General features: G+C 46.2%; 3 protein-coding genes across 10 annotated transcripts in view; 2 read left to right on the top strand and 1 right to left on the bottom strand.

The window, feature by feature from the left end:
* LOC143372376 (uncharacterized) overlaps positions 1-2,807 on the top strand; it is a 159,309-nt gene extending 156,502 nt beyond the window's left edge. For 4 of the 5 annotated variants that reach the window (XM_076818520.1, XM_076818522.1, XM_076818523.1 and 1 more), the window contains one exon: positions 78-2,807. In XM_076818520.1, the coding sequence (XP_076674635.1) occupies positions 78-1,267 (1,190 nt within the window). In that variant the 3' untranslated portion in view covers positions 1,268-2,807. The remainder of the gene's footprint in view (positions 1-77) is intronic. The other variant, XM_076818521.1, reaches the window with a different exon arrangement.
* Positions 2,808-4,000: 1,193 nt separating this feature from the next.
* On the top strand, positions 4,001-13,744 carry LOC143372377 (serine/threonine-protein phosphatase 4 regulatory subunit 4). Of its 4 annotated transcripts, none has more exons than XM_076818525.1 (16): positions 4,002-4,339; positions 5,116-5,366; positions 5,482-5,555; positions 5,821-5,927; positions 6,116-6,345; positions 6,479-6,601; positions 6,675-6,781; positions 6,862-7,053; positions 7,131-7,289; positions 7,362-7,544; positions 7,622-8,068; positions 8,140-8,257; positions 8,336-8,378; positions 8,470-8,489; positions 8,575-8,620; positions 9,058-13,744. In XM_076818525.1, the coding sequence occupies exons 1-16, from the start codon at positions 4,293-4,295 to the stop codon at positions 10,463-10,465; spliced, it is 3,555 nt and encodes a 1,184-aa protein (XP_076674640.1). In that variant the 5' UTR covers positions 4,002-4,292; the 3' UTR covers positions 10,466-13,744. The 4 variants fall into 4 exon arrangements, with proteins under 4 accessions (XP_076674643.1, XP_076674640.1, XP_076674642.1 ...); XM_076818527.1 differs by having other exon boundaries at positions 4,007-4,339; positions 9,406-13,744; XM_076818526.1 differs by lacking the exon at positions 4,002-4,339 and adding an exon at positions 4,424-4,554.
* Positions 13,745-14,345: 601 nt separating this feature from the next.
* On the bottom strand, positions 14,346-26,269 carry LOC143372379 (uncharacterized). Its single transcript, XM_076818529.1, has 6 exons — positions 25,833-26,269; positions 24,680-24,725; positions 23,547-23,777; positions 20,715-23,469; positions 20,400-20,631; positions 14,346-20,324 (listed from the first exon to the last, which is right to left on the bottom strand). Exons 1-6 carry the CDS (start codon positions 25,887-25,889, stop codon positions 20,316-20,318), a joined length of 3,330 nt encoding a protein of 1,109 aa, XP_076674644.1. The 5' UTR covers positions 25,890-26,269; the 3' UTR covers positions 14,346-20,315.
* Positions 26,270-26,842: the final 573 nt, after the last annotated feature.

Genomic DNA, 26,842 nt, shown 5'->3' with positions numbered 1-26,842 from the left:
CTTAGCGCTATCTCACCGGCCGACGCTCCGTCAGATGTCGTTTTGCTTGGTCCACTGAGGAATGTCTGTGGTTGCAGCAGGTGGGCTTTCCCTGGACAGCCTGGACCTGACGGAACCACCGCGCAAGGACCACATGTCTCTGTCCAGAGACTCCGGCCTGACCCTGTCGGACTGTCAGCTGTTCATTCCAGAATCACCGGTGGGCTCCGAGGATTCCGCGGTGAACGCCTCGTCGTCGAGCTTCGACAAGGCCCTGGTCAAAGAGGACAAGCCCACCAGCAAGTCGTACATCCGCGTCTACAGGGGATGGGAGGAGAGAATGAACGGCTACACCGCGGGCAATCATCACTCGAGCAGCGCGGAGCACGGTGGCTTCAGGGACGAGAAGGGGAACGCCGGTTACCCGAATCCGAATCCGAACTTCCAGCGGCAAGACTGGCTGAGGGCGCAGCTGAAGAGGACGCCGCGGACCAAGCTGGAGGAGCATGATCAGCTGCGCAAAGAGAGGTTCGACGAGAAAGACATCTACGCTAGGGAATACCTGAGGCAGGACTCGATGAAGGAGAACGTGGAGAACTGCAAGGACATTTACAGGAGCTCGCAGCTGGACATATCGCGCGAGCTCAGGTCCGAGTACGAGAGGGCCTCGCAGCAGGACATCTGCACGGAGCGTGTCTCGATTCACAATTCGGAGCAGGACCTGTCCGGCGACGCGTCCTTGTCGTCCAGCGACCGATACGAGTTCAAGAAGGAGAGGTTCTGCGAGTTCAAGAAGGTCAAGTCGGAGGTGTACGTGAACCGAGACTCGCCGGTCTCGCAGAACGGTAGCTACCATTCGGGCAGCGATCTGTACGAATTCAAGAAGGTGAAGAGCGAGATCTACGTGAACAAAGAGACGACGCGCGCAGGCAGATACGAATCTGAGAGCAGTATCTATGGGAACAGGGACAGAACGGGGGAGATGTACGGCTCGAGGGAGAGGAACGATCTGTACTCGTTCAAGCAGGCGGAGGCGATCGATCTGTACGGCGACGAGGACGAGGAGGAGGAGAGCACGTGGCCAGATACACCGCCACCGTTGCCACCTAGGCTGAGGCATCTTCCGCCGGTGCACATGAACCTGGAGGACAGGCACAAGGTAGCCGGAAGGTCAAGGTCTCTCCCGCCGCCGCCTCCCTATCGCCCACCCCCTCAGCCGCGTGCCTCGGTGACCGCGAGACACTTAGGATACGGAAGGTCCGTCGTCGATGACGAAAGCTACGTTTGACCAGCCCACCTCCGTACACCTCGGCCGAAGCAAAGAGTCCCGAAAGTCGCGGGCCCCGAGACCACGGACGCACGTTGGCTCGTGTAGATGTGATCTCGCCACGACTGAAACTAGTCCAAACTGGAACGCACGATATCCCAGAGACGGTAGCCAATGTACGATATTATGTATGTAAAATTTTACATCGCCCTCGAGGAATGAATATAGGCGGATGATATGGATGTTGAAGACGGTCAACGATAAAAGTCAATGCGCGCTGCGGATTGTCGGCGATCCTTGGCGATCCTCAGCGCCTCTTAGCGATTCTTAGCGGTAGGCTTGACTGTTACACAGTGATTCAGGGTGCTTCCACGAGCCTTAAGTCATAGGTATTTCTCTTTTCTAATTAGACGTTCATTATAGAGATGTTATTACTGTTAAGTACATATAGACTGTAGCGGACAAGACTTACGTCGAGAAAATGATATTATTCGTGGTTCTTTTCATAGGCGAGGAACAGTTGTAAAAATTTTGTGTGGAATTGCGTGTGAGGTGCGCGTCGTGCTGAGAGGACAAATAAGAAGAGGAGAGAATGGTGGGTGTTCGTGGATGTTGGAGCGAATGCTGCCCGAATGTTGTAGAGTCTAGAGACGTATCGATAATATCCGCGGAACGAATCCCCCGCTAATAAAATGCAAATTTTATTGCAGCCGCACCGAGAGAGGAGATATCCCTTTCCCCATTCGTCGCCGTCTCTCGCGATCATCTTTAAATACGTCCACGTAGCCGTCGAAATGTCCCGCGAGTTCGAGATCGTAGCAGAACTCGTTTCGAATCAACAAGACACCGTCGCGCCGTGTCCTGTCGCGTTTTATCAGGTATTCCTCCCGCTTCATACAGAGCGTAAAGGGAAAGTAATGGTTGTATCCTAATGATACGTCACGAGGTATCAGTTTCCACTGAATCTTCGATTCTACTATCGAGTAGAGTGCGCAGAAATAAAGGAAACATTTCCATTTCAAGGCCAAAGTGAAGCTTTTTAATAGCTTTTAAGAAGTACGTAAATTCCATACTGGAAATCCATGACCATTACTTCCTTTACACCCCGTGTATAAGCGACTTCGTCTTCCCCTCTTAATTTCTAACCGGAAATTGGTTGGCCGCGCGGAATAAACATGACAATTAATAACTCGTTCTCTGTCTATATCTCTCTCTCTCTCTCTCTTTCTGTCTGTTAATTATAATTATCATTTTCATTTCTCCTTCTTTTTAAACTTTTAGAACATATAAATGGTAGAGTGCTTCGCATACGGAATGCGAAGGCGATTTATCTTAAGGCGATAAGATACACCGGAAGCGTTTTAAATAGATCCAAACTTTTCGTTCTCTGTATATATTAATTGTAAACTGTAATCTTTTTTTATATATATATATATATTATATATATATACCGCTAAACGTATAAACACGATACACCTATGCAACGCCCGTAAGGTATGTATACTTATCTAAATTATACGACATGCTATGAAAGTTAAATATATTTCGTATTTTATACAGAGTCGCCTGTGTTTCAAGACCACTTCTATCGGCATTCATTTCTCGTGCCCTGCAACGTATGATCATCTCGCGAGCGGTGCACGCGCACGGAATTTTCAGCGGGCATTTTTGAGATCGTGTTTTTGCTACCGCTCGCACACATCCCGAACACGCGCTCCCCCCGTTCTCTCGCCAAATTCTCTCGAATCGGCAGGGTTATAGTTCGCCGATCAACCATGGACTACGACGAATTCGCTAGCCTACAATTAGACAGGCCTATGCCCGATTTGAGAGTACGTGCACCGACACTCGCCTTCTTACAAGTACCGCGTTCCCCTTTTCACCGATCGATTCATAACACAATACGTCCTTAGACCGCGGAGCAACTGAGAAAGCACACGCTTGACGTTAATTTGGAGAAGCGGCCCATTGACAGAGCGATTCATCTTCTGACGTAAGTGAATAAGTACGGTGCACGCGGGGAGAGAGCATGCTTCCAGCATCTGCATCGATACCGACTCCGATAGAGCAGTTCGCTTTCGCTGAAAGCGAAAACCGGTACGAACATCCGGTAGTTTGCACGGTCTCCGCAGGACCGGCGTGTATCCCCGAGGCCTCGTAATAATAGTAATTTCGCGCATACTGCTCCAACAAATCGCCGCGCGGAGCCTTGAATTGAACTACGTAATCCTCACGCGATCATCGTATCAAGGCTGTCGCGCGATCAATTAATTTTCTACAACGCCGCGTTAACTGTTATCGAATCGCTAATTGGCACTCGTGCGTACTGTTTTGTAATAGCAAACAAGTTTAAGCTGAAGAAACGTTTGATTTTCAAGGATGCGTAAAAATCTTCCGAGAGTTCAAGGTCAGGGAACCATCGACGACCTTGAGATTCTATAAACGATGATACTAGTAATTAGGAAAAGGAAATTCCACCACCTGACTGCACTGTTTCAAATCGAACAGTGGCGTCGCGATCTCGATCGAATTTGAAAATCGGTGAGGAGGCTGCGCGACGGACGGACTAACATCATCATCGCGATTACGAGCAGTATTTTTTTTTTTAGAAATGTGCAAACGGCACACCCCGAACCAATACAGCATGGTCGCGTGAGACTCGAAAAGTGATTGCATCGGTCCGTTGATTAGTGATTACACAACATCGACACTCGATCGACGCATCGTCCCATTGTATTACGCGCGTCGCGCGGCGCAGTGTTACGTGTGCTCCGCTGGAGGGGCGTCGTAGCGTGGGTCGCGCTCGGCCGCTTCCGACCGTGTTCGTGCGCGCCCGCCGCCTCGTACCACCAGTCAGGCATAATCGATACCTTGGAGTCGGAGCCCAGTTTAGTTGTCATCCGCGTCCCGTCGTGTTGTTTTTCTTGCGTCAAGTGCACGATGAGAGTGCGTACGCGTGCATCGTCGTAACCACGCACCGTAACCGAACCTCTCGGCCGCCGTAACTGCTGCCCAGTGATACCGTTGAATAAGATGAGCCTCGAAAATGTTACAAGACGAAGATAAAAGCCCCTACGAGTGTTCACTGGACCCGTGAGTAGCCGAACAGTTCTCACTCGGAAAATCGCGTGCGTATTCGTGATCGGGCCTCCTTTCCCCTCCCCTCGGCTCTGCCCCTCTCGCGCGAACCCATGCACGGCTCCTAAATATAACCAGGCGTCGTTCAAGGAGTGCACAGTCCTGTCGTTCAACCGTCGCTAATTATAGGTCCTTTAAAGACAGCCACTCGTAAGAAATGACACTCCACGGTACGAGTAACTCGTAAGCAATGCCGCAGGGATAACTATATTTAGAGATCTCTTATGACTTCAAGGTGTAGGTTATTCGAATTCATTTGACAGCATTGTCGGCTGTTTCTTTCCTTCCGCCTTTCGTTGCGGCAGTTGCAATAATGAATCCTATTGTCGGGTCTACGCGGTTTATTATAACGTAACTCTGCACTCGCGTGTAAACATTGCACCGATGCACTGTCTCGTGCCCCAAAAGGATGCGTTATGTAAAGATTACTCGCGTCCTTGGAGGTTGCGTGCATTTAGGGAAAATAAAGGCAGAGTCGCGAGATAGTTTCCGTAAACCGAATAGCACTATATATGGCGCCTCGGGCTAGGAATCTTAGCTTGGCTGAGTAATGGAATTCATAGAAAAACGATGTTAACCGGCATGGGTTCTGATTCTCGGAATACTCCTCTTTGTTAATAATATAAACTTCGATAATGCTTTTCGAAGTATACCGCGCAGATGTTACCGTATATTATATGTGATAATTAATTTTCTATGTCTCTCTACTCGGCGCTGTGTAATTATTCCAGGAGAGGCGACGAACTCCAAAAGCTCAGTGTCATACATAATTTACCGAACCTCCTAGTCGCAGACACTCAAACATGTATGTCCCGCGTGGTGCCAAAAATGCAGCAGTCGCTGGCCAACGCCTCCACGGAGTTCCACCTCGCAGCTTCGACTACATTCAAAACGATATTAGAGCAGAAGCTTGTCAGCCACAGTATCTTCAGTCAAACATTCCTTCAAAGTATATTAAGTTCGATCGAAAGTCGTGATCCAGGTAAAGTAATTCTCTCTGCTCGTGGCGTTAGAATCGCTAGCTAAACCCGTATATAAACAGTTTCATGCATTCAGAGTTACTCTACACGATTTAACATGTATATATACATTTAAAGTTATCTGTCATGCATGGCTGGAGACCTTACTGGATGTGATAGAGTTACTGCCGGTAGAACTCATAAGAATGCAGGTTTGTATAGACGATCTTAGAAAATTGATATTCAGTAAATGTTATAATTTAGAAGGGCAAACGTATCCGTTTGCACAGCACGCGCGTAAACTTTATAACGCCGGAGTCGTAGCTTGGTAACAAAGTTCATTCGTTTTCTGTTATTTCATGCTAGACTAAGCATCAAGTACTCTGTCGAAACTCGATTACCGCAAAGCTTAACTATTATTTAAGTCACATAAGATAGCGCTATCGACTGGACAATAATAGAAATAAAATCATACAGATTCTTCCGTTGACTATAAGCAAAGGACAATTGTCGCAACCTATCTACTCCAGGATAACGTGCAGCAGGTTACTAGGGAAAATTTGTACAAGATTCGATTCTCCTCTGTGAGTATGTTTCACCTTACGGCGATGTCCGATAACTTTCATTGGTGGGGGGGGATGCCAGCCTTTTAAGAATATTCTCGAGCGAGGAGTTAAGTTTGCGGAGATTTTATAGCGTGGATGAAGTACCGGGTTTAGTATACTTCTGGATAAAATCTTGGAATAAGTGTGGCTGTTAAAATTGTTGTCAGGATACAGAAGGAAGTTCTACCAACGGTACACTCCCTCTGTCAGGATGTAAATAGCGAAGTACGAGCTAGTATCTGCTTCCAGCTACGTTTTGTCGCTGAAGGCCTTGGTGCTGAGTCTGTAAAACCTGCTTTGCTACCATCTCTCGTAGAATTAGCAAACGACGAAGAAAGCAATGTAAGATGCACCTCTGTACAGACAATAGTGTACTTGATACCTCATCTTCAGGAAGGTATGCTTGATGACTAGCTGTGCATTATTCATTAAGCATTCCAAGTTTCTCGTAGCGACGTACATTTCCGATCAATTCATGCGCGCCATTCATTTGAAATCGAGATATGATTTGTTGCGAACATCCTTTACAGATACGATAAAGAATATCATAGTGCCGCTCGTTAAAAAATTATGCGAAAATGCGATAAAAACCGACAATAATGTGGTGTGCATCATTGCCCAGGACTACGGAAAGATGGCGCTCGGTTTGGAAAGTAAGATTCTTCGTACAATTTGGGACTTATTTTCGTGCATTGCAACAACATGATATCCATTTGAATATTTTAGAATGTTTATTACCCACGGAGAAAACATGGTTTCTGAAGTATTTCCAACAACTTGCGACATTGGGCACCCTCTCGATAAAGAAAGACTCCACGCATCATCTTTCGTTCGTAAGTACATGTAAACGAAGTCGAGGCAAAGCACATCGAGCCCTGAACTAAACGTGTTTCGGCATATTCTACTGTTCTAGATGAGTAGTAGTCCTGCTGAAGATGAGAAATCTGTGGAATGCAGAAGGCATTGCGCTTTCAATCTGCCTGCAATGTTTATATTTGTATCGAATTCCTCCGATGATACCGACGCATTGCTTCTTACGTTTACCGCGTTAGCGTGCGATGACTTTTACCTGGTTAGGAGAACCGTAGCATGTGGATTTCACGAAGTAAGAGTCCGGCTTTCGTACAGAACGCGATAAGCTACTATGTACTTTTATACTTACAATCCTTATTTACCGCGCAGGTGGCCAAGTTACTAGGTCCAAAGAGCGGACGAATAAACACGGACCTAATAAAATTGTTAAAGGACGAGTCTGAAGAAGTTCTGCAATGTTTAGTTCCTCACATAGCATTAACGCTCGATTGTTTAGCCGAAAGTCAAACCATTGGGATAGATAGGGTGGTTGGTACACCTTTCCCCCCTTTATCATCAATGCATTCACTTTATTTACATAATGCCGCTTGTCAAATACAGGATGCCACCCTGATGGAAATAGGCAGAGCATTATTAAAATGCGAGTCAGAAATAGCGTCTACAAACAATTGGAGATTATCATCGTTAATGCACTCGCAGCTCGAAGTATTACCGAAATATTTTCCGAGCGACTTTATATACTCGCATTTTGTGCCAATGGCTTTCTTCAGGATATTAAACGCCGTAAGTCGAGAAAGCAATTGCACACGATATTAATATGTTCGAAATGTACAGAACTCCACCTCGTTTTTATATTTCAGAGGCCAATCCCTGTACGTCTCGCTGCCGGAACCCTATTCCTTTTTCTTTTGCGTTACACTATGAAACCTATGCACCGAGTGGAACTTCGAGGCAAGATATATACACAGTTGGCTAAGAATTCCGATTGTTACGTGAGAATGATGTTCGTTCGTATGATGATGGAGGCCCTGGAAATTTTTTCATCCGTCTATTTCAAGCAACACTTTTTCAAGGTTTTACTGAACCTGGCGAAAGATCCCGTAGCCAATATTAGAATGAAAGTAGTGTCCCTATTGCCCCAACTGAAAAGTCAGTTATGGGTGCCAACGGATAAAGAGTTATTAACGATCTTAGAGTCGACTGTCGGGCATTTATTGAACAGCGAAAAGGACAGAGACGTGATCGCCGTATTAACGACTGTTGTACAGAGATTAGACGCGGTAGAGCTCAGATACGACGGTCAACCTGTAAGTTACGCCGACCGTACGTAAATTACGGATAATAGGGAGTCACTTGTAATCGACACATTTTGTTACAGGCATCAAGTAAATTTTCGAAACAGGATGCGGAGGATGTTAGGAAGTTAGATGAAGAGGAGAGGCTGTTTGGAATGGTGGGTGGAAAACCCCGAGGCGGAGGGGCTACGATGAAAAAGGGTACGCTAATACAGGAATTATAATGAATTAGCATAATTAAAATGTGGAAGGAATCTCATTAAGATACTGCTGTTTCAGGTGGATGGCGACGAGGGGCTGCTGATACTTCAGGAAAAAGCACGTAAGTAACGTCTCTACTAAGATTATAATTTTTGTGTTTAATTATCGGTTATGTGTGCCCATAATTAATACACTACGTTTTATTTTCTCAGGCCACAGTCACAATCGAAAGGTAAGCATTCTCCACGGCATTTTAAAAGATTATTGAGAACTCGTCTTTTTATCGTAACACTTACCTTTTGCGATTCATATTGCAGATGTTATGGGATCTCCCCGCCAAACTGGTGAAACATCAAAAACGCGGTAAGTGAACTTCGGTTTGATAACTTTAATTTGAATACAAACCTTTAAGTTAACTAGGATAATTACTCAAGAGCATTAGAAACGTAGAATGAGTAGAGAAATATAATCGTGGAACTTACTAAAAATGCATGCACAGTGATTCTTAATCAGACGGTCGTAATAACGATTTTAGGACTGTAACTGATAATTCGAGCACATAAACGGTCTTTATTCCCAAACTCCATGCAATTCTCCGTTTCGCGTGGCGTAGAAGAGGTAGACCCCTGCCGATTTCGGCTCCCATCTATCGGCCAGTAGTTGGCGCTTTCCAAATTTCTTACAATGATTTTGGGAGCTCGATGAGATGTAGAGTCCTATTCCACTGTTCCCGTAGTGTACTCTAACATTTCCAGCAAGAGTCTAATGTGAAGTTCTTGTGCACGCTTTACATCTAACAGAATTCAACTAACACATCCTTGGGAAAGGCTAGGGCATACCAACTCGAACATTAGCATGGCCCATCCTAGCTACGACAACGGACCGTGCATTGATTACTTAATGCAAAGGGCGCAACAGTGCCGCTCGAACGTGCCCGTGCCATTCTCCGTGGTCTTGGCGAACATACGGGAGAACAGGCGAAAGTCTCAGCAGAATTCCCTACTAATCCGTGACTATGCACGCGAGTTCTCCACTAACATCGCCAGCAAGGACACTGCCACAGCGAGAACGCTTGCCAGTGGCCCGAACCTGGCCGTTCTTCGAGCTCTGACCAAAGCGGCTCACTATAACTCTTGTTGGCCTTGTAGCTCTATGCCAGAGATCCCGGTGATGCTGTCCGACGACGAGTTCCTCGTGGACGCTGGGATCCGGATACCCGCGCAGTTCTCCTCGCAGAGCGTGTCCAAGATACCACACCTACACTCGATGCTCGCCAAGAGGCGGGTGCCGTTCGCCTTCGATCGTTCTCGCAGCGCGGGCATGGCCTTCGACAAAGGGAAGCCCAAGAGGAACTCGTCCATCGAGTACGAGGACTGTATGAAACGCAGAACCAACGGCGTCGATCAGTCGAATAACGTTAGAACGTCGATAGATTGCGAGGACGGTTTAAGGCTGATGAAGGAGGGGCCCCTGATGACGTCCAGGTTCAGGTTCGGTATTAATCAGGAGAGATCGATGGAGGAGAAGATGAGACGGAGCTCGGTGTTACTGAGCAAAGACAAGCCGAAGATCATGCAGCCCAAGTGCCCGCTGGACAGGACAAAGCGGCACTCCGGCAGCTTCGAGAAAGCAAAGCCTAAGAGGAGTTCCTCGATCGAGTATGAAGACAGTATGCAGCGAAGAGCGAACGGGGCCGATCAGGCGAACAATGTGAGGACTTCGATAGACTACGAGGACGACTTGGGGGTGATGGACGAGGACCAACAGCTGGCCAAGGAGACAATGTACATGGGCCCTCTGATGAGATCCAGGTTCGGGTTCAGCATGAAGCAGGAGAGGTCGATGGAGGAGAAGATGAGACGGAGCTCGGTGATACTGACTAAAGACAAGGCGAAGATCATGCAGACCAAGTGCACGCTGGATAGGACTAAACGGCACTCCGCGAATTTCAGCTTGAAGCCGATGGACTCGAAGGAGCTGAAGCCTAATCTAAAATGCCATAGCTTAGAGGTGGTGGATTACGCGCCTAGCGAGCGTCTGGGTCGAGCGCTTAGGCGATACTCGACGCTGGACGTGAATCATAATCAGGGACTCAGCAAAATTCCATTGAGAAGTTTTGTACCTCGTAGTAGAACCGCGCCTGCCACCAGGGCCTCGAGCCCTGTGCACATAGACAAGATGTGCCGAATGCCCTTCTGGGAGTCTTAAATGAAAGAGCAGGAGGTAGGAGACGCGAGTGCATTTCACGGAGATAAGATCCCTGCACGTGCTGATTCCAAGCCGATTGGCAAAGGTGTTGCATCGGAGATAGTGGTAAAATATTTTCTGGATCAGGTGGCCTCCATTCCTTTCCCATTCGCTGCGTACAGCTTCGGTCGAAAGGCAGAATCGTGTCGCTCGTTTACTCTTTCTTTTCATTTTCAAAATTCTGTCAAGGTTCACAGTCACATATCCTCTAATCACGGTAGATTTAATAGAGCAAAGGCAGCACTTGCAGCGATCGTAGACGTGCATTTCAATCGAGGTATACTTGGAGCTTCTGGTCTTCTGCGTAGTAACTGAGAGCAGTAGCTCGCGAGCGGGTTAACCATTTTACTTTGACGAAATAACAAGGTATATTCGAAAACTGTTGACGAGGCTGTTTAGCTAGTTCGCTATCTCGTGCCTTTTTCACACAGCCTTCTGCGTTCTTCGTCGCTTCTCGTAGGGCAGCCTAACGATGAATCTTGCCATTGACAGAAAGAACACGCGCGCGCCTACGTTTCTCTCCTCTTCGTTGCAAGACGTCGAGGTGAAAAGACGAGTGGCTCGAACGTTTTAGAAGAAACGGGTATGGCTGTATCAAAGTGCTTTGTAACTGTTCTTACTGTGATTGGCAATAATCGGTGTATTATTAAACGTATTTCTATCATCCAGCTTGGGAAACTGGACGAGACTTGGCGAATATTAAACGAAGTGTCCTTCGTTTATTATTCGCCATGCATTTCTTAGTCTGTTATATACACAACTTAATCAGGCATTTCTTTTAACTTGACTAAAAAATAGTCCCTTTTGATATATACCCATCGAGAGGATATATCGCGAACTTGATACTTGAGCAAAACAGACACGCATGCTTGAGCTAGAAGACTGTTTTATTAGACGACGCCGTATCGAAGTTCGTAAGCGTAAAGCGAGAAAAAGATAAGACTATTTTGCACTTTATTTTATAGCTGCATAACTAATACGCATTGGCCTATGAAAAGAGCGAAGGAAAGAGTTATATATATATATATATATGTATATTCTTATTGTTAATAGAGTTTGAAGAGCAGTTGTTACTCACTAATATCGAATATATTCTAATAGATTGTATATTGTGTTAGGAGTACACGAGATGAAAGATGATAGGGTTACAGTATTGTAATAGCCAATTCTAGGTCTAGTCTCGAATAGTTGTGACACAGGGCTAGTTTCAACGCCCGTTAAAAGGGTGTTTTTTAAATCTTCGATACATTTTCTACTTTGCTTTTGTCCGTCGTTATTTCGTTCTCTCTCAACCTTTTAACGAGTTCAGTTCTAGTATATTAGCGGAGGTAGGGACATTTCTATTAGGGTCTCTTGCTAACCTTTCCTTTATTAGCCTAGCGACATTTAGACGCGTGCAATATACATTTAAGCGCATTTTAATTTAATCGCCCCTAATAATATTAGCCGTACTCGTAATGTCAACTCGATCGATTCGCGAACATCGACGCTACAAAAAGAACGACTCCTTTTGTGTCCGAGGAACCAGCGAAAATTCATCGCGGACGAGGAATGATTTTTGGATCGTGACTTTAGGGACTCTCGATTCCCCGATTCCCTCGTGAAACATTGAACGATTTAAAAGAAAAAAAGCAACTCTCCCCTGTACCGTGGATCGGAGCACTGTTGTGTCTTAAACGAGAAATATCTACGAAATATCATACAGTCTTAAAGATACAGTATCTATGTGTACATATGCATATATAGACTGACCAAGACAATTTAGCGAATGTCAATGCAGGTCGTACCGAAGAAGAGAAGAAATTCGGAAATCTATACGTGGAATATCGAAATGGAGTTATATATATGTATATCAATATCGCGTGCAATATCTTCGCAAGGATAATATTTTCATTGAGCTTCTAGAGATATATATATATATATATACATATGTATATATATTTTGGGGCGAAAGAAACAGTAAAACACAAGAGAGTATAAGACGCTTCGAAGCCAAAGATGATTTCTAAACAGTATGAAGTCTAACAACGTACAAAGTCTTAAAGGCATTACGTACTTGTACCATAACGTATACATATACCGCGTAAGCTTTACCAGTGCAAGTGCCATTGAATTCACGGAGACTTCAACGCCTGGAAAGCTGTACTGTCCGTAGGGATTCTCAGCGAAATCACGAAAAGTAGCTCTTCGAACGCCCACGTTACGTGCACCGTGATAACTGTCGCGACATTTTTACGATATCTAATATAACTCGGTCCCAGCGTGGAAAATTAGCGTAGCAGCGTAGAGCTTCGATATCGTTCAAGAATCGAATATTCAATCCTTCTTCCGTTCGTTTCTTTCCGAGCAGTAGACTCGGCTCGTGCACGGTCCGAAAGATGGGACCCCGTGTTCCACGCGTAGCCAGCTAGGGCAGAACGATGCGAGCGATCTTCGCGTGGAGAGACCGAAATTGTACGATGTTAATCATCACCGACGTACGCGACACATAGCGAAGCTTTTTCTATTATTTTTATAGAAAGACTTTAGGGTAACATCGGCCGTACGATTCGCGGGCGGCGCGTCCCGAGTTACTTGCGCGAATCTGTCCAACTATTGAAGAAAAGGGTAGGGCCCGTCTCTCGCGGGGATCGTACGGCCGTTGGCTCCGCCAGGCGACGAAAGCTTCATTTTTATAGGGAACCTTAGAATAATAAAACGAAAATGCATACGCGGGTTTTCAATGAAACTGAACGAACCGTTAAATGTGCAACCGTAGGAGACCGGATGGTCGTGGTTCGAGGAGAAACAAGCCAAGGTAGAGGAGCCAAGAGAGAGCGTGCTTGGAAGCGGAATATTTAAAGAGCACCGGGGGAAAGTAAATAATTTCTCGTGTATACCGAACGTTCGCCAAGATTACCGCTTTTTAAATGCTGCTATTTATTTTTGTACAGACATCTACCGTACGTTAATACTAACTTTTGTGCCAGAAAGTAACGGGGAGAGGAGAAGTATACACGCGCGTATAATGGGGGGGGGGGGGGGGGACACGCGTACGGCTCTTAGCGAACGTTTCAACGCGATTGTTAACGTATCCGTTTACTTTATATACGTAGAGAACAGACGAGCACTTTTATCGCTGAACACTGTTATACATATATACACATTATACATAAATATATTACGTGCGTCGCCGTACGTAAGTCGAGTAACCTCGAGGTATAGAGTTTTCTTTAGTCGTCGCTCGTCGACCGTTTTTAAGAAGGGAAAACTTGCGTGGCCGCGACGGACCAGGCGATACGCCGTCGTGTAATTTAGTTAATCAAACGATGCCGTTCACGAACGTCGCGGCCTGCGCTCGAAAGGAACGAGTACCATGTGATGGCGCGAAGGAGACGCATTACAGAAGCGCAGTGGATACATATTTAAACGAGAGGGAAGAAATAACAAGGGAGGCGTTCACGTTGCACGCGGTGAACGGCAATGCTCGCGGAACGATATTTTTATTACTCATACTGCTCCCGTAAAGAATAAGGACGCGTTACAAAAGAACTAACAAAGAGAGAAGTGTATTTTTGTGAGGTATATCTGTAATAAAAATATAGTTTAATGTGAAGAGAGTATTTAAAAGGAGGATAAAACGAACACCGCGATCGTAGACTCTATTGGCTCTGTCGATATTATTATTATACGTCTGTTTTAATATACGTTAACGAACAATAAATCGAACTTTTTTTGTTACACAATCCGACGTGTTTCCTTGACGGTGGGCCCCGCCCAGGCGCCGCGCTCTTCAGCTCCACTCTTCTCCGGGAGTTAAGAATCGAGGGAGGGGATGAAGGGATTAAGAACGAACGCAAGGTTTACTTTTAATCCTTTTATTTCTTCTACTTTCTTAATAAATCGAGTGACTCGAGTCGCTACAAACTGTGTATGAGTTCCTTTTATAATTTACTTACGAAGTACGTAATAATGATTCTGTTAATCACCCTCGCTCATTCACACGCACCCCGCCTACCTTGATTATAAAAAATTTCATTCGTAGGTAATAATCGATCGGATTTAATTTTCAATTTCTCCCCGATGAAATGCGTTCTAACGTGTGCGAGAGATCGTGGACCGGCACGGTGAATCAACCCGTCGTATATTCTTTAATCAATTTCATCGAATGCATACTATCCTTCCCCCCCAACCCCCACCCGAGTGAACGCGGCAATTTATACTAATTGGGATCTCGAAAATAAACGCGGCATTTCTATTATATTTTCTCGTAATTCTCGATAACGGACCATTTAAAATATTGCCTCTGCTCGTTAAACTTTAATCTCTTCTTTTCAACATCCCCTCTCGCTAAAGGGCGGAAACTAAACTGTCGAAGGACGATTTCTTCTTTCCTGGCTTCATTATAAAATTTCGTACGGTGCCTCCATCCCTTCTGCTCCCTCCTCATCCCCATCAGTCCGAACGCGAACCCAATCTCTTCCCTTTCGCTTCTCGAGAACGGATTGTCAAAGTAAACGGATTCCGACTGTGTGTCTCTCTCTCTCTCTCTCTCTCTTCCAGTGCTCGTATGCCCTTATCACCTAGTGGAATTCTCACTTGCTGTCTCGGTTTCATTTTTAAACATTGGGAGCTGACCAGATTCCACCCGACGGCCTCGAGGTGTCGTTATTAATCATTCGTGCCCGCGGGACAACGTAACGCGCCGGTCATTAATTACATTACGCGGAGCAAGGGTGGGAAATTAGAATGAACGAGGACCCGCACTCCCTTCAGGCATAATCCTGTCACCTCCCAACGGTACACGCCTGTGGTTGGACGCGTGCCATTCTACGCTCAGTCGAAGTGCAACGGCTGAATAAGGAATGGCACGGTGTTCGTCGCACCGCGAAGCGTTCGCGCGAAAACCCATTACAAATTGGAATGACTCGTGTACAAGCAACATCTCGCGGTGGTTCTTGATTACACTATCATCCTACGATCAACGGACTGTCTACGGGGGAAAGTATGTACAGTGGTGATTCGTGGTTCGATGCTACCAGCTGAACCAAGGGAAACTCGCTCTCTTAAAGTAAGTTAAGTATTTCTTTGCTTAAATTAGCGATCCTGGATTCTGAGCAGTGAGCTTAATACACTGCGGGCGTTGTATCGCGCGCGTGGAGTACGATGCTCGAAATAGGGACTGTATGCTTAATATTAATTAAATCCTTTATCCATATACGCTCCGATAATCGTGGATCTACGTTGCTAGCGAAAGTGTTCCGAGATGAAACGTCTGGCGAGTTCGGTCCGCAGTGTATTAAGGATTAATAGTTGAAAAGATACCACGTTCCCTCCCATCTTTTACCCGTAATTCCTACGACCGGGTAGCGCACTCGTTTAGTCGATAGCATCGATACCACGGAAACGGTTTGCGATAATCTCCAGCCTCCCTCTTAACAGAACGCGAAGTGTGTACATGTACATAGAACAGCATTAAAGCTCGCCCGTAGGAGGAGGAATTACGCCGAGCCTCCCCTGCATTCGTGTCTCTGTGTGCGAAGGTGTGTATCCAAGTAAAGCGTTTGATGATTGCTAGTGTCGCGTCGAGTAATCCCTGGCGACACGCGCGTGCGCGCCACCCCACCTCGCCGTTAAAAGCTCCGCCGCGAATCCAATTACCGCGTCGTTGATGGCGCAATTACGACACTGAAATCAATCGCGATAATCGCTCCCCGAAAACGATTCGAGCGCATTTCATCACACTGTAATCCCCTCTTTCTTCCACCCGCCGCCTACGTCCGCTCCCTATGTACAAGTAAAAGTCGCGCCGCCGATTCTCTCGGATCACAAAGGAATAAGGAAACCTCGGTTACGCTAATGCCACACACCGACTATGTACAGAAATGATATAAACAGAGCTGTGTATACAACACCCTCGAGAACGTTACTCGCTACTCGTAATCAATTATACCATTAGTAAATTCTTAGATATGGTTGTTCGCGGCTCGAAAGCCCGCGCGCGCCGCTCCGTTCTCGGCCAGTTCCGTTTCTCCCCGGTCACCGTGGGCGCATGGAGGGATTTCGATCGCGAAGGGCGCGGCTGAGATCTATCGGACCGTGATGCACGAAGCGTCGGTGACGTCTTCGATAATCTCAGCGCGAAAGTCTGCTATCGAGATACTTCTCATAGGATTCTGGTCCTGGCGATTCGCTGGTAAAAGTATCCTGATTCAAGCGAACGCTTCGCGCGTCACGGCCAGCCGAAGTTGAACCCTCAAACGAAGTAACAACCCCGGGTGCGTGCAACCTGTTCGCGTTAACAATGTCTTCGGCACGGAGCAGCGTGCGCTCGGCTTTCCGCCAGCACGCAGTAGTCCCCTTTACAGTAAAAATATATTATCGCTACGGTAGTGCTTAACTTTGACTAGCATGTGTGTATTGAACCGATTCCCAGTCCTGCCGGGACCGATACACGCGATCCTGGCAATGGTAATATCTCTCCCTCTCGGGCGCGCCCCTCTTCGTCCGAACCATGGCGAAGAGGGGCGGCCTAATTAGCTCGCCTTTCGACTGGGAATCATCGGTGCGACTGGATGGAGCCGCGTAGAATCGCGAAACACCGAGCCACGCGGCTCCATCCTCCTTAATGTATACAATATTCACTTTATAAAGTATGTGGGGTACAATGTCGGCTTTTATCCTTAAGAGTACGTCGTTCCGCGGAGATATAAGTACAATCCAACAACTCTACGGGCCTCTTCGGACCCCGCGCGACAGAAACAGAAGGTCGATCGTTTCGCGTTTGCGCTGCGTTTCGATACACCTCTCACTCTCCACGCGTACGTGATACATCAATAGGGGCCTCGGTTCAATCGAGTACCTTCGTGTCGCATTCTATAAATCATTCGTACGGCGAACCACGCGATTCGCTGCACCGGCGAGCGAAATTCGCAGATATTTCTGGACAGTAGAATATTTATTTTCTCGACTTTTTTTTTGTTTTGAACTTCTCGCCCATAGCGCACGATATTATAGAAGACACGGAGCACGCTCGACGCACGGAATGCAGAGAGTTTGAAAGTAAAATTGTCTACCCTCCGTGGAGAAAGTAGGGGGGGGGGGGGGCGCGATTGAAAAGGTCACACGAGAAAGAAATTATATTAATCTCTAGCTCCGTAGATATCTCCTACGATTTAACCACACAGCAACTATTATTTTCTTGTTCAGTCTTGTGATAATACTACTTTAATACTTTTACAATTCGCATAGAGTCAACTGTAGCGCGTGTACTCTGTACAATTATCCGTCTTTCCTATTACGTTTGCGAAGGAGCGCCTGTGTAAATACGCAGCTCGATCGACTGGATACGAGCGAACGATAGAAAAGATAAGCGTGGCATTGCTGGCAGCAATAAAGAGGCGAGAACAACGGGGTTCGAAACGTGGGACGAGGTCCTTTGCACAGGATGTTTCGGTCGATGGTGCCCGTTGAAAAGAAGGATATATATATATATATATATATATATATCGACAACCCTGAAATCTCCAGAAGTATTGTACTTATAAAAATCTGCCCTATAGAAGTGATATCATCCTCTGAAATTTCTCCGCACCGTCCGAACCAACGGGGTGGGTGGGGGGGGGGGTGGTGGTGCACTTTGCGCGCGTTTAATCGAGCGGAACAGCCTGTGCATTACAATTATTCTGATCATTTGCAACGCGATAGAAACAATTCCTTGCAGTCAGGGAAAATACCAGCTGTATTGTCGGCTGTGAATAACACGATTCACCCGGCTATAACTTTACATCGTCCAATGAACCCCTATACACGCACGGTTACCGGTTGATCGTTTTTGATTCTGAATACTGATTTGATTATCCGCTCCGCGGAGCATAATATACATGTGAAACAGAGAATAATCTGCTTTAATATATCTCAAATGCGAAAACACTCGATATCGATCTTTCTTTCCGTTCTTTCTCATCTCTCTACCTCTCTCTCTCTCTCTTTTTCTCCCTTTTCTAGCTCTCTATCTCGTTAATATCAGCATATAATTCCTAGCATTGCTATTTATTGCGTTCAGTATCACTGCATCGTATCATCGATCCCGCGTCGACGCGCATTTGCAGACACTCGATTCTACCTCGGGTGCAAGATTACAGCACCGCGAGTGTAGAGCGGGCTTAATCGCTCTGCGATAGCGGAAACAAGGGAAACCAAAACTCGCAGAGAGGATTCTCGCGGTCGCCGTTGTAAGTTTGAAGCTGTGCAGACGCGAAATAGGCCTAACTAGAGTCTCTCTGTCCCCCCTCCTCGATATACAGTCACCCTACATAGTCGCTCGCTCTTAATCGCCTACGTCTTTATAAATAGAGTTTATTATCAAAAAGATCCTGCACCGTCGAAGTAAAAATAAATATCTTCTCTTTTCCCTTCCCTTTCTCTCTTTCTCTCTCTCTCTCTGTTTTTTTTCTTTTTGGTAAAGAATTCCATAAACATATATATACGATCCTCGCGCACGGAAACAATATAGATATCTTAAGTACAAATTAGAAAATATCCTTAAGTACGTCTCTACGATATACGAAAAATGGGAACGTAATATTGCAATGTCGGGTCTAGCAACTAATTCGTTGACGCGATCTATGTAAGTCTAATAGGAAAATCAATAAAAAAAATCGAAGCATAATACGAAACCGCGGAAACGTATTATGGCAGAGTGAAAGTTACATATCGGTACGGGCCCGACCGTGGACCATGAAAATTCAATAAAAATAAATCGAACTTTACCCACCATCACGCGTATCCTTAGGACTTATTTAAAGATATCTCGTTTTATAATCTATACATAGTGCCATCTTTGATTGCCCAGAGACTACAATATCCACCGCATATAAATCTCGTTAGAAAGAAGACCATTCGACGGCTATATTATGTTATTCTTAGCCTTTAGAAAATAACTAGTAAGTCTGAAAACCCTGTGAATGCTCTGCAACTGACTACTTTCATTGCATTTTCTTTTCTTTCCTCCATATCGAGAGACTTCTCCCTTATTGATTCTTTTTCGGTCTTACTGTTTCTTTCTCTCTCTCTATCTCTCTTTTCTTCTTCATTTTTTTTTTTTTGGTTGCATATCAGAATGCAAATAGATGACGTTGCGTTAACCAGTATAAACACAGATCAATTGCATTCTCTCGGCTCAACCGCTGTACAATACCCTATGTAGAAGTATAATCCATATAAAATAAAAAATATCCAAAAAACGATATATACTCATATAAAGTATATGATGCACACACTTCTTCTTCTTCTTCTTTTCTTTTGTTTTATCCTAGGGCAGGATTCTTACTATACAAACTATTACAGTTTTCTTATTGAGCATATTTTAGAAATTGTTTGAGTCGTTGTAGGAAGTGTTCGATTATATTGACTTCATTTCGACTATACGCTAGAGCCTAGAATTGTCTCTCGGAACGTATTCAACCCTTCAGGTTCGTTTTGATTGTGCGGATCTCACGTGCGAGAAGACATCAGCGTAAAAAGACGCGAAGAAATTAGAAAGACAACCGTTGTAGAAGATAGCTCTCTCTATTTTTTACTCTGGTTCTTGAACCTTGGACCGTTCGAAGATGATCCCCATCTTTCCTCGTCCGACGAAGCAATACGTACGAACGTGCACTGCTCCGACAAGCCATCAGTATCGGCAATGTACTAGATACCCGCGTATAGTTGCAAACAGTCATGATGCCCCGAAATTTATAACGTCTACCGTGAATACACTTACTGATTTTGTTTGGAATTCCTAGGAACTTCAAGTTTTCCGCTCTTTTCCCAAACAATGTCGCCGCGTTCAATCCTCCTGCAAGGAGCAGAAATTGAAGGGCCATAAGTGATACGCCTAGTGCACCGCGAGTTTTTGAATACCGTCACTTACGTCGGGAAACACAAAGTGTTCGCGAGTAGGCTGCGGTTGCTCGAAGGGGGAGCTGCTCATGTATCCAGGCGAGGGGGACTCGCTTTTCTCAAGCACCGGGGTAATGTTCGCGTAATTGGCGGACGACGTCGTCAGCGTTCTTCCTTGCTCGACAAGGATACTTCGGTCGATCTTGTAATATTCCTTCCCGCTGCGAGGACGAAGCGTGGTTGCCACTGCTCTGCAGCCCAGTCTGTAAAACGAAACCAACAGTTAAGCACACCCTTCAACACTTCCTTTAACGAAAGTTTCGCGTGTGTATAGAAAATACGCTACCTCAGACTGTCTGGTGTATCGGAGGACGAGTGCGACGACAACGACAACGTCTCTATGTAATCAGACATGTCGGAGGTACCGCTGCTGGTGCTTCGTGAGTCGATGTAAGGAGCGCTGGACACTTCCCCGGGGCTGTTGAACCCTTTCGCGGCCTTCGGCAAACACGTCGGTATATCAGCTTCCGCCGACGAGGACTTGGTGGGTATCTTGATCTTCTGGAACTGGAAGGACAGCTCGCGGAGCGGATCGCTGGACTTGGACTTCCTCGGCAGGCTACTGTGGTAACAGGTGGGTGGCGGGCTCTTTCGATAAACGGATAACACGTTCTGTTTCCTCGTCGAGGTGGATGGAGCCAGCGATAATTCAAACTCCACGAATTCCGCTGTTCTGTGACTCAGGGACCCGGTGGACACGCCGGAGTCGTTGCTGCTGGAGGAGTCTCTGTTGTGGCCAGTCTTCGACGGAACGGAGGAGGAGCGACGGATCTTGATGAACGACGGTTGAGGCGAGACTACCAACATCTGCCCATTCTCTTGGCTGATCTTCATCTCCGAGTTGACGCAGGGAGAGTGCGTCTCTCCTCCGACTAAGGAAGCCTTGTCAGCTTCGCTGGAACACTTGTGGATAGTGAGGGTAGACGGAAACGTGTGGTTCTCGTCGTCCAAGTAGTGAGCAGACTCCGCCGAGTAAGATCGTTTCCTCAGCAGCATCCCGATGTTCCCGCTAGGCTCCCCGCCGTTCCCGTCCAAGTATCGACGTCTGAGGTATGGACTGGACAACATCGCTGAGCCCGGAACGCGAAACTCCGAGTCGGACCGCTTCTTGCTACCTTCGGTCAATGCTGCGCCTGATAATGCCGGGTTGCTAGAACTCTTTATACCGCTGCAGATTCTGGACAGGATCTCCTTGGAGCACGCGTTGTGAGCCGGCTGCATCGGTAAGTAACCAGGGAACGGTTTCTTTGGCGTCTGCTTCTCGGGATCCATCACTAAATAATCATTCTCTTTGTCTTTAACGTGGCCACACTTTTGGCAAATCTTGGACGAATCTTCGGCTGGCACTTCCGGCATTTCCTTCTTGATCTGATCCGCGAATTTCTCCATCTCCTCCTGCGATATGCCGCTCTTCGCCAGAACATCCTTGCTGTTCTCGTAATGCTCCAGGGACTCGGTGAAGTCGATGTTCGCGTAGTTCGCTTGCTTGGACTCGGGTTGCGTGTCGATGACCGGCTCAACGTTCTCGTAGTTGTTGGACGTGTTCTCTTGGAGGCAGTCGCAGTTGTCTTTGCCCTTATCCTCGGCGGTGTCGGATTTGTTGGCCCTCTTGGTGGTCGCATAAATCGCGATCTCCCCACTCGCGTTCACCACCGGCATCTTTCCTTCTCCCGAGAGTTTGACGGGGTGCACGGCCACCCCGGTCGGCTCGATGCCCGCCCCTCGCCTGCAGTACGGCAGTACGAAGCCTGCCCAACTCATCATGTTCTGACAAGGGCACGCAGACGATCTGGGCGACTGGACAGTGAGCTTTGCTGGGCAACCGCATTGCTGCAACACCACGGCCTGAGGCGTCTGCGGTGTGTCGTAGTTGGGGTAAGTTTTTGGCAGTGCTAGACATTCTTTAATCTTCCTTGGCGTATCGTAATACTGATCTGGTTGGGGGCTCTGTTCCAGCAGCATGTGATGCCCCAAGATCGTCTTGGGTATATCGTAATTCTCGTAAGGTCCAGCGGCAGCAGCGCCACTCGGACTGCGCGCGACCAGCTGCTGTTTACGAGAATGAACGCAGATTTGCTCGTTCGGCAGTGGCATAGGTGGCTTTTTCGCCTTCTTCGTGGCAGTGCTTTGGGACGGTTTCGGCGGTCTGGGTGGCAACGCGTTCGGACTCGGCGACGCGCGCTGGACGCTAGCTTGCGGCGGCTGCGACTGCTTTGTTTGCGAGCAGTGGCACTCTATCTGCTGCTGGGACCCGGAGTAATCGCTGTCGTGGCTGCTGCTGCTGTAAGAGGACAACGACAACCGATCGAGCGTGCGCGGCTGCAAGTGGCAGCCTAGATTGTTCATCGTTCCTGCGGGGCTGCTTATGCTGCTCGCGCCAGTAGTCGTCGCTAGAGTCGACGACTTGGACACGGTGCCCAGCTTGCTGATGCAGCTAGCGCATCGCTCAAGAGCGGACTTGCCCTGACGTGTGAGGGAGCAGCTGCGCCACTCGCCTGGCTGGTCGGGCAGCTCCGTGACAGAGATGGTGTCTCGGCTGCTGTAATCCCTGTCAAGCTCAGTCTGCTGCCTGCTCTCCGTGGACGACCAATAGGGGGAGCTCTCGTTCTTGCAGCTGTCGCAGGGCTCCTCGTACGTGGACGAGTAAACAGCCGAGGGGAAGAAGTCGCTCGCCCTCGTCTCCGAGCGGGAGAATTGACGGCGCGGGCTGTCCTGTGCTATTTGCTCTCTGCCAATCGGTCGCTTCTTCGTCAGCTTCCCCTCCGCCGCCAGTTGCAGCATCTTCACGATATCCTCGCCCTGGTCCGTGATCCACACGTGAAGACCCTCCCCCCGGCCGCATCTCGAGCCACCCTCGAAGCAGAATCTGCCATCCACCACGCCGTAACGTCGGAGATGGGCGATCTCCCACATTCCCACTAATCTCGGAGGTATGCCGACCGTGATGCAGAAACGACCATCCTGTATGTGCAAATGCGCCGGCCCGTTTGTCAGCTTCGCCTTCGACGGCACCGTCGCGATCATTATCAGGAACTGTTGATCTGCGCGAATAGAATAAGATCAAGCGTCGATGCGGCGCTCGTTTAATCGGTAGTCTCATTTCGTCGAACAGACATACCTTCGCCCAAGTTGTTCGATATCTTCACTTGCCATTGTATCAGCCGTTCTCTGGTGTCGAATGCCAGAACGACCGTCACGTCCTGGCATATTATAGCGATCGTGTTCGACTCCTTGTCGAGAGTGAAACCGCTCTCCACGCCGAGAAAGTGCTGCAAGCTTAGCGAAGCTTTCGTTTGCCCTTGCTTGTATCGATCCTTGCTATCTCCGTAAAGTTGCAAATGCAAGCAATCTGTAAATCGGGAGAGAGTAAATAACGAGCTGGGATTAGTTTCCTTCGTTTAAATCGGTCCATGCGAATGCCTTCGAAACTAGCAGCAATGTCGAAGAATATTCATTGGATTTTATTAGCGAGACGATTGTTTATTCTTCGTCCGGAGATATTTCATCGAATAAGCCGAGGGCAATGCTATTAATACAGTGATTCGGGGCGCAGGAAACGGACTAAATCCATGCAGTCCCATCTATGTACTCTTAACTAATTCTCCCTAAAGAAAATTTATGAGGTACTGGTGTGTCCCCAAGCTTCTAAAATATCCTCGAGTTACAAGGGCCCAGGTATTAATGGTTATGGGCAGAAGCAAAGCTCTTCTCGGAAATTTTTTGTTTCTTCAGCCAGTCAATCTGTAACAGATGTGCCAGCTGCCACCCTGGAAAGGGCCATGGGGAGGAGGGACACTTTATGCTGATAACAAGTAAAGAAATTCTTTTAGGAGATAAGATTAGGATTGTGGTGCAGGGAATGGAATTGCTTGCTGCCTTTTCCAGGGAAAGTTGTGCAACATCTGTTCAGTTTTACCCACAAGCACATTCCTCAAACATTAAATGCACATTCTTCATAAGATTGAAAAGTTTATCACTGAAGTATATGCATTGCAAACAATGATTCGCCACAAAGCAAACACCACAGGAACAGGGCAGTATATAAATTCATATCTTTGGAATGATATCAGACACATAGATACAGGAAACCATAAGTGAAATGTGCAATATTTCCTGCCTGCTATCTGCAGTTAATTTACCACACTAAACATGCTATTGCTCTTATCTCATTCAAGGCAAATACTCATTCTCTTCTACATTGTCCTCTAAAGTTGGTATTTACAACATAGAAAGCATTGAATATAATTTTACCTGCAACTGGTGACAATTTCCTCATGACACACCATCTTGATTTCCACTGTAAAGTAAATAAACGAATTTAACAGGGTAATTATGGAGTTAGACTTAAAAAAAAGAAACAGAATCATATATTGACTCCTCTATTACAATAAAGTTCATTGAGCCATCATAGTAAACATTGAAACTTCACTTGGTAACAACAAACAATGTACCAGACTTTGTCATACATATTATGCTAATTCACATGGCATGCTCTGTGAAAGGATATAGTATGCACATGTATTACATATATTTGTTTGGATCCATTTAGACCCTCGGCACCCCTGTGATAAAAATAAAAGAGTCTCCTACCCTTTCTGATCTCAATGCCTTCTTTAGTGACCCCAATGTAAATAAAAGAAAATGACCTAGCTATTTTATGGACCCTTCATTTCTCTCGCATTAAATACTTTCTTATGCTTTCAACATGCTACTTGATCCTTGGAACATGCATTGAAGTCATATTAAGACATTTTAATTTCACTCCTTGCCCAGGATAGAATTGAAAACATTTGTCATTGTATTTAAATTTAAGTCAGTGTGAGGACTTGATTTAAATAGAATATATTTGCAACCTTTATGCACAAATTTTGCAGCAATAGAAATACAACCATAAGCGCACAATAGAAATATTATAATCTTTCTAATACATTGAAATAGATAAACGTACATGAAAACGAGACTTTATCTTCGAATTCATACTGCACAAATTTTAATTTCAATGCTCCCTTCACTAATAACGTTAGCAATTATTTACTTTCGTACACGCTCTTGCACGCAGTGCATGTGTATCATACGTGAACGTCCAGCCACTCATATCATTACATAATTTTTTCCTCGAAACCGTATCGTGCTCGAGTGACTCCGCGATAAGTTATTACATTACAGCAATACACGAACACGAGTTTGAATCGAATTCCTATCCATCGCTCGCGGGAACTACGGACGAGTTACGTGGTATTTTAACGTTACATAAATTCCCGAGGAGAACCGAACGGTATTGTTTTGACGGATAACGAGGCAAGCAGTTATCCGATTTGTATTAATTGGTCGGCTCGACCGTGGGCAGAGAGGTGTGTATGTATAAGTGGAGTAGTGAACAGGCGACTAGACCGAGGATACTCACTTTCTTGCCGTCTCGAAATTTGACGTTTCCCTCGATGATACAATTGTTATCCACCATTGTAGAAGGCCGCGGCTGCTGTTGCACTGGTTTTAGGTGTTTTTCTCATCACTTATGCGAAAGCACTCCGTTTACTCGACGCTGCATACCGGCCGCACCGTGGAAGAACACCGTTAGAACACCGTGAACAGCAGCATTTCTCGTATCACGATACTTTCTCTCACTGAACAACAACGGCAAGCTCCTATGTTTCACGAATCACGCGGCAAAATCCATACTCTGTCCCGTCGCCGCCGAGCATCCATCTTGACAATCTTGCCTTGCTGCGTGCACTACTGCGGTCCTGCTCCCTTTCGAGAGCGTATTCTGCACATTATCCATTCCCCTGTACTTTGGTCCAGTGGCGTAGCGCCCACCTTTTTTTCACCCCTCCACGAGTCTCTCCGCAAACGCCAATGGGCTCGATGGGTACCGTTTACAACAGTAATAGCGCGCCACTTTCGCGCCAACCGTTCAAATCGATTCTATCAACTCTATAGATTCCTAAGATTTATCGTAATCTCTTGCTCATAATATTTCGCAGTTATATTCTTAATTTTATTCTATCCCTGGTTACATAAAAATTTCCTCGTTTTATGCCGCAAATATATAGAAATGTAAAGGTGGCACTTGTACGGTAACCTGCCCCTAAAGATATGTAAGTCTGTATGTATCCCATGAACAAGACATTCTAGGTTGCATCTGCTCAGGGGCAGTTTAGTTCCAGCATATCATCGCTAGATGGTAAAATCCACGGGCACATGGAGCATGGGTATAAGGGATCTCCGAAAAATTAACCCCTCATTGGAGTATATATCAGATTCTTTCTTATGCAAACTATTATGTATCGTTTGTGCATCATTGTTCATTAGTTTATATTATTTGTTCATCAATTGACAATTTATAATATATTAAACAAATTTGGATAGGAATATGTAAAAGGTATTTCTGAATAATAATACAGTTTGTTTCAA

The sequence above is a fragment of the Andrena cerasifolii genome, chromosome 8 (genome assembly GCF_050908995.1).
Source record: "Andrena cerasifolii isolate SP2316 chromosome 8, iyAndCera1_principal, whole genome shotgun sequence".
NCBI lineage: Eukaryota > Metazoa > Arthropoda > Insecta > Hymenoptera > Andrenidae > Andrena > Andrena cerasifolii.
The sequence above is the reverse complement of the archived record's forward strand: the minus strand, read 5'-3'. Positions and strand labels throughout refer to the sequence as shown.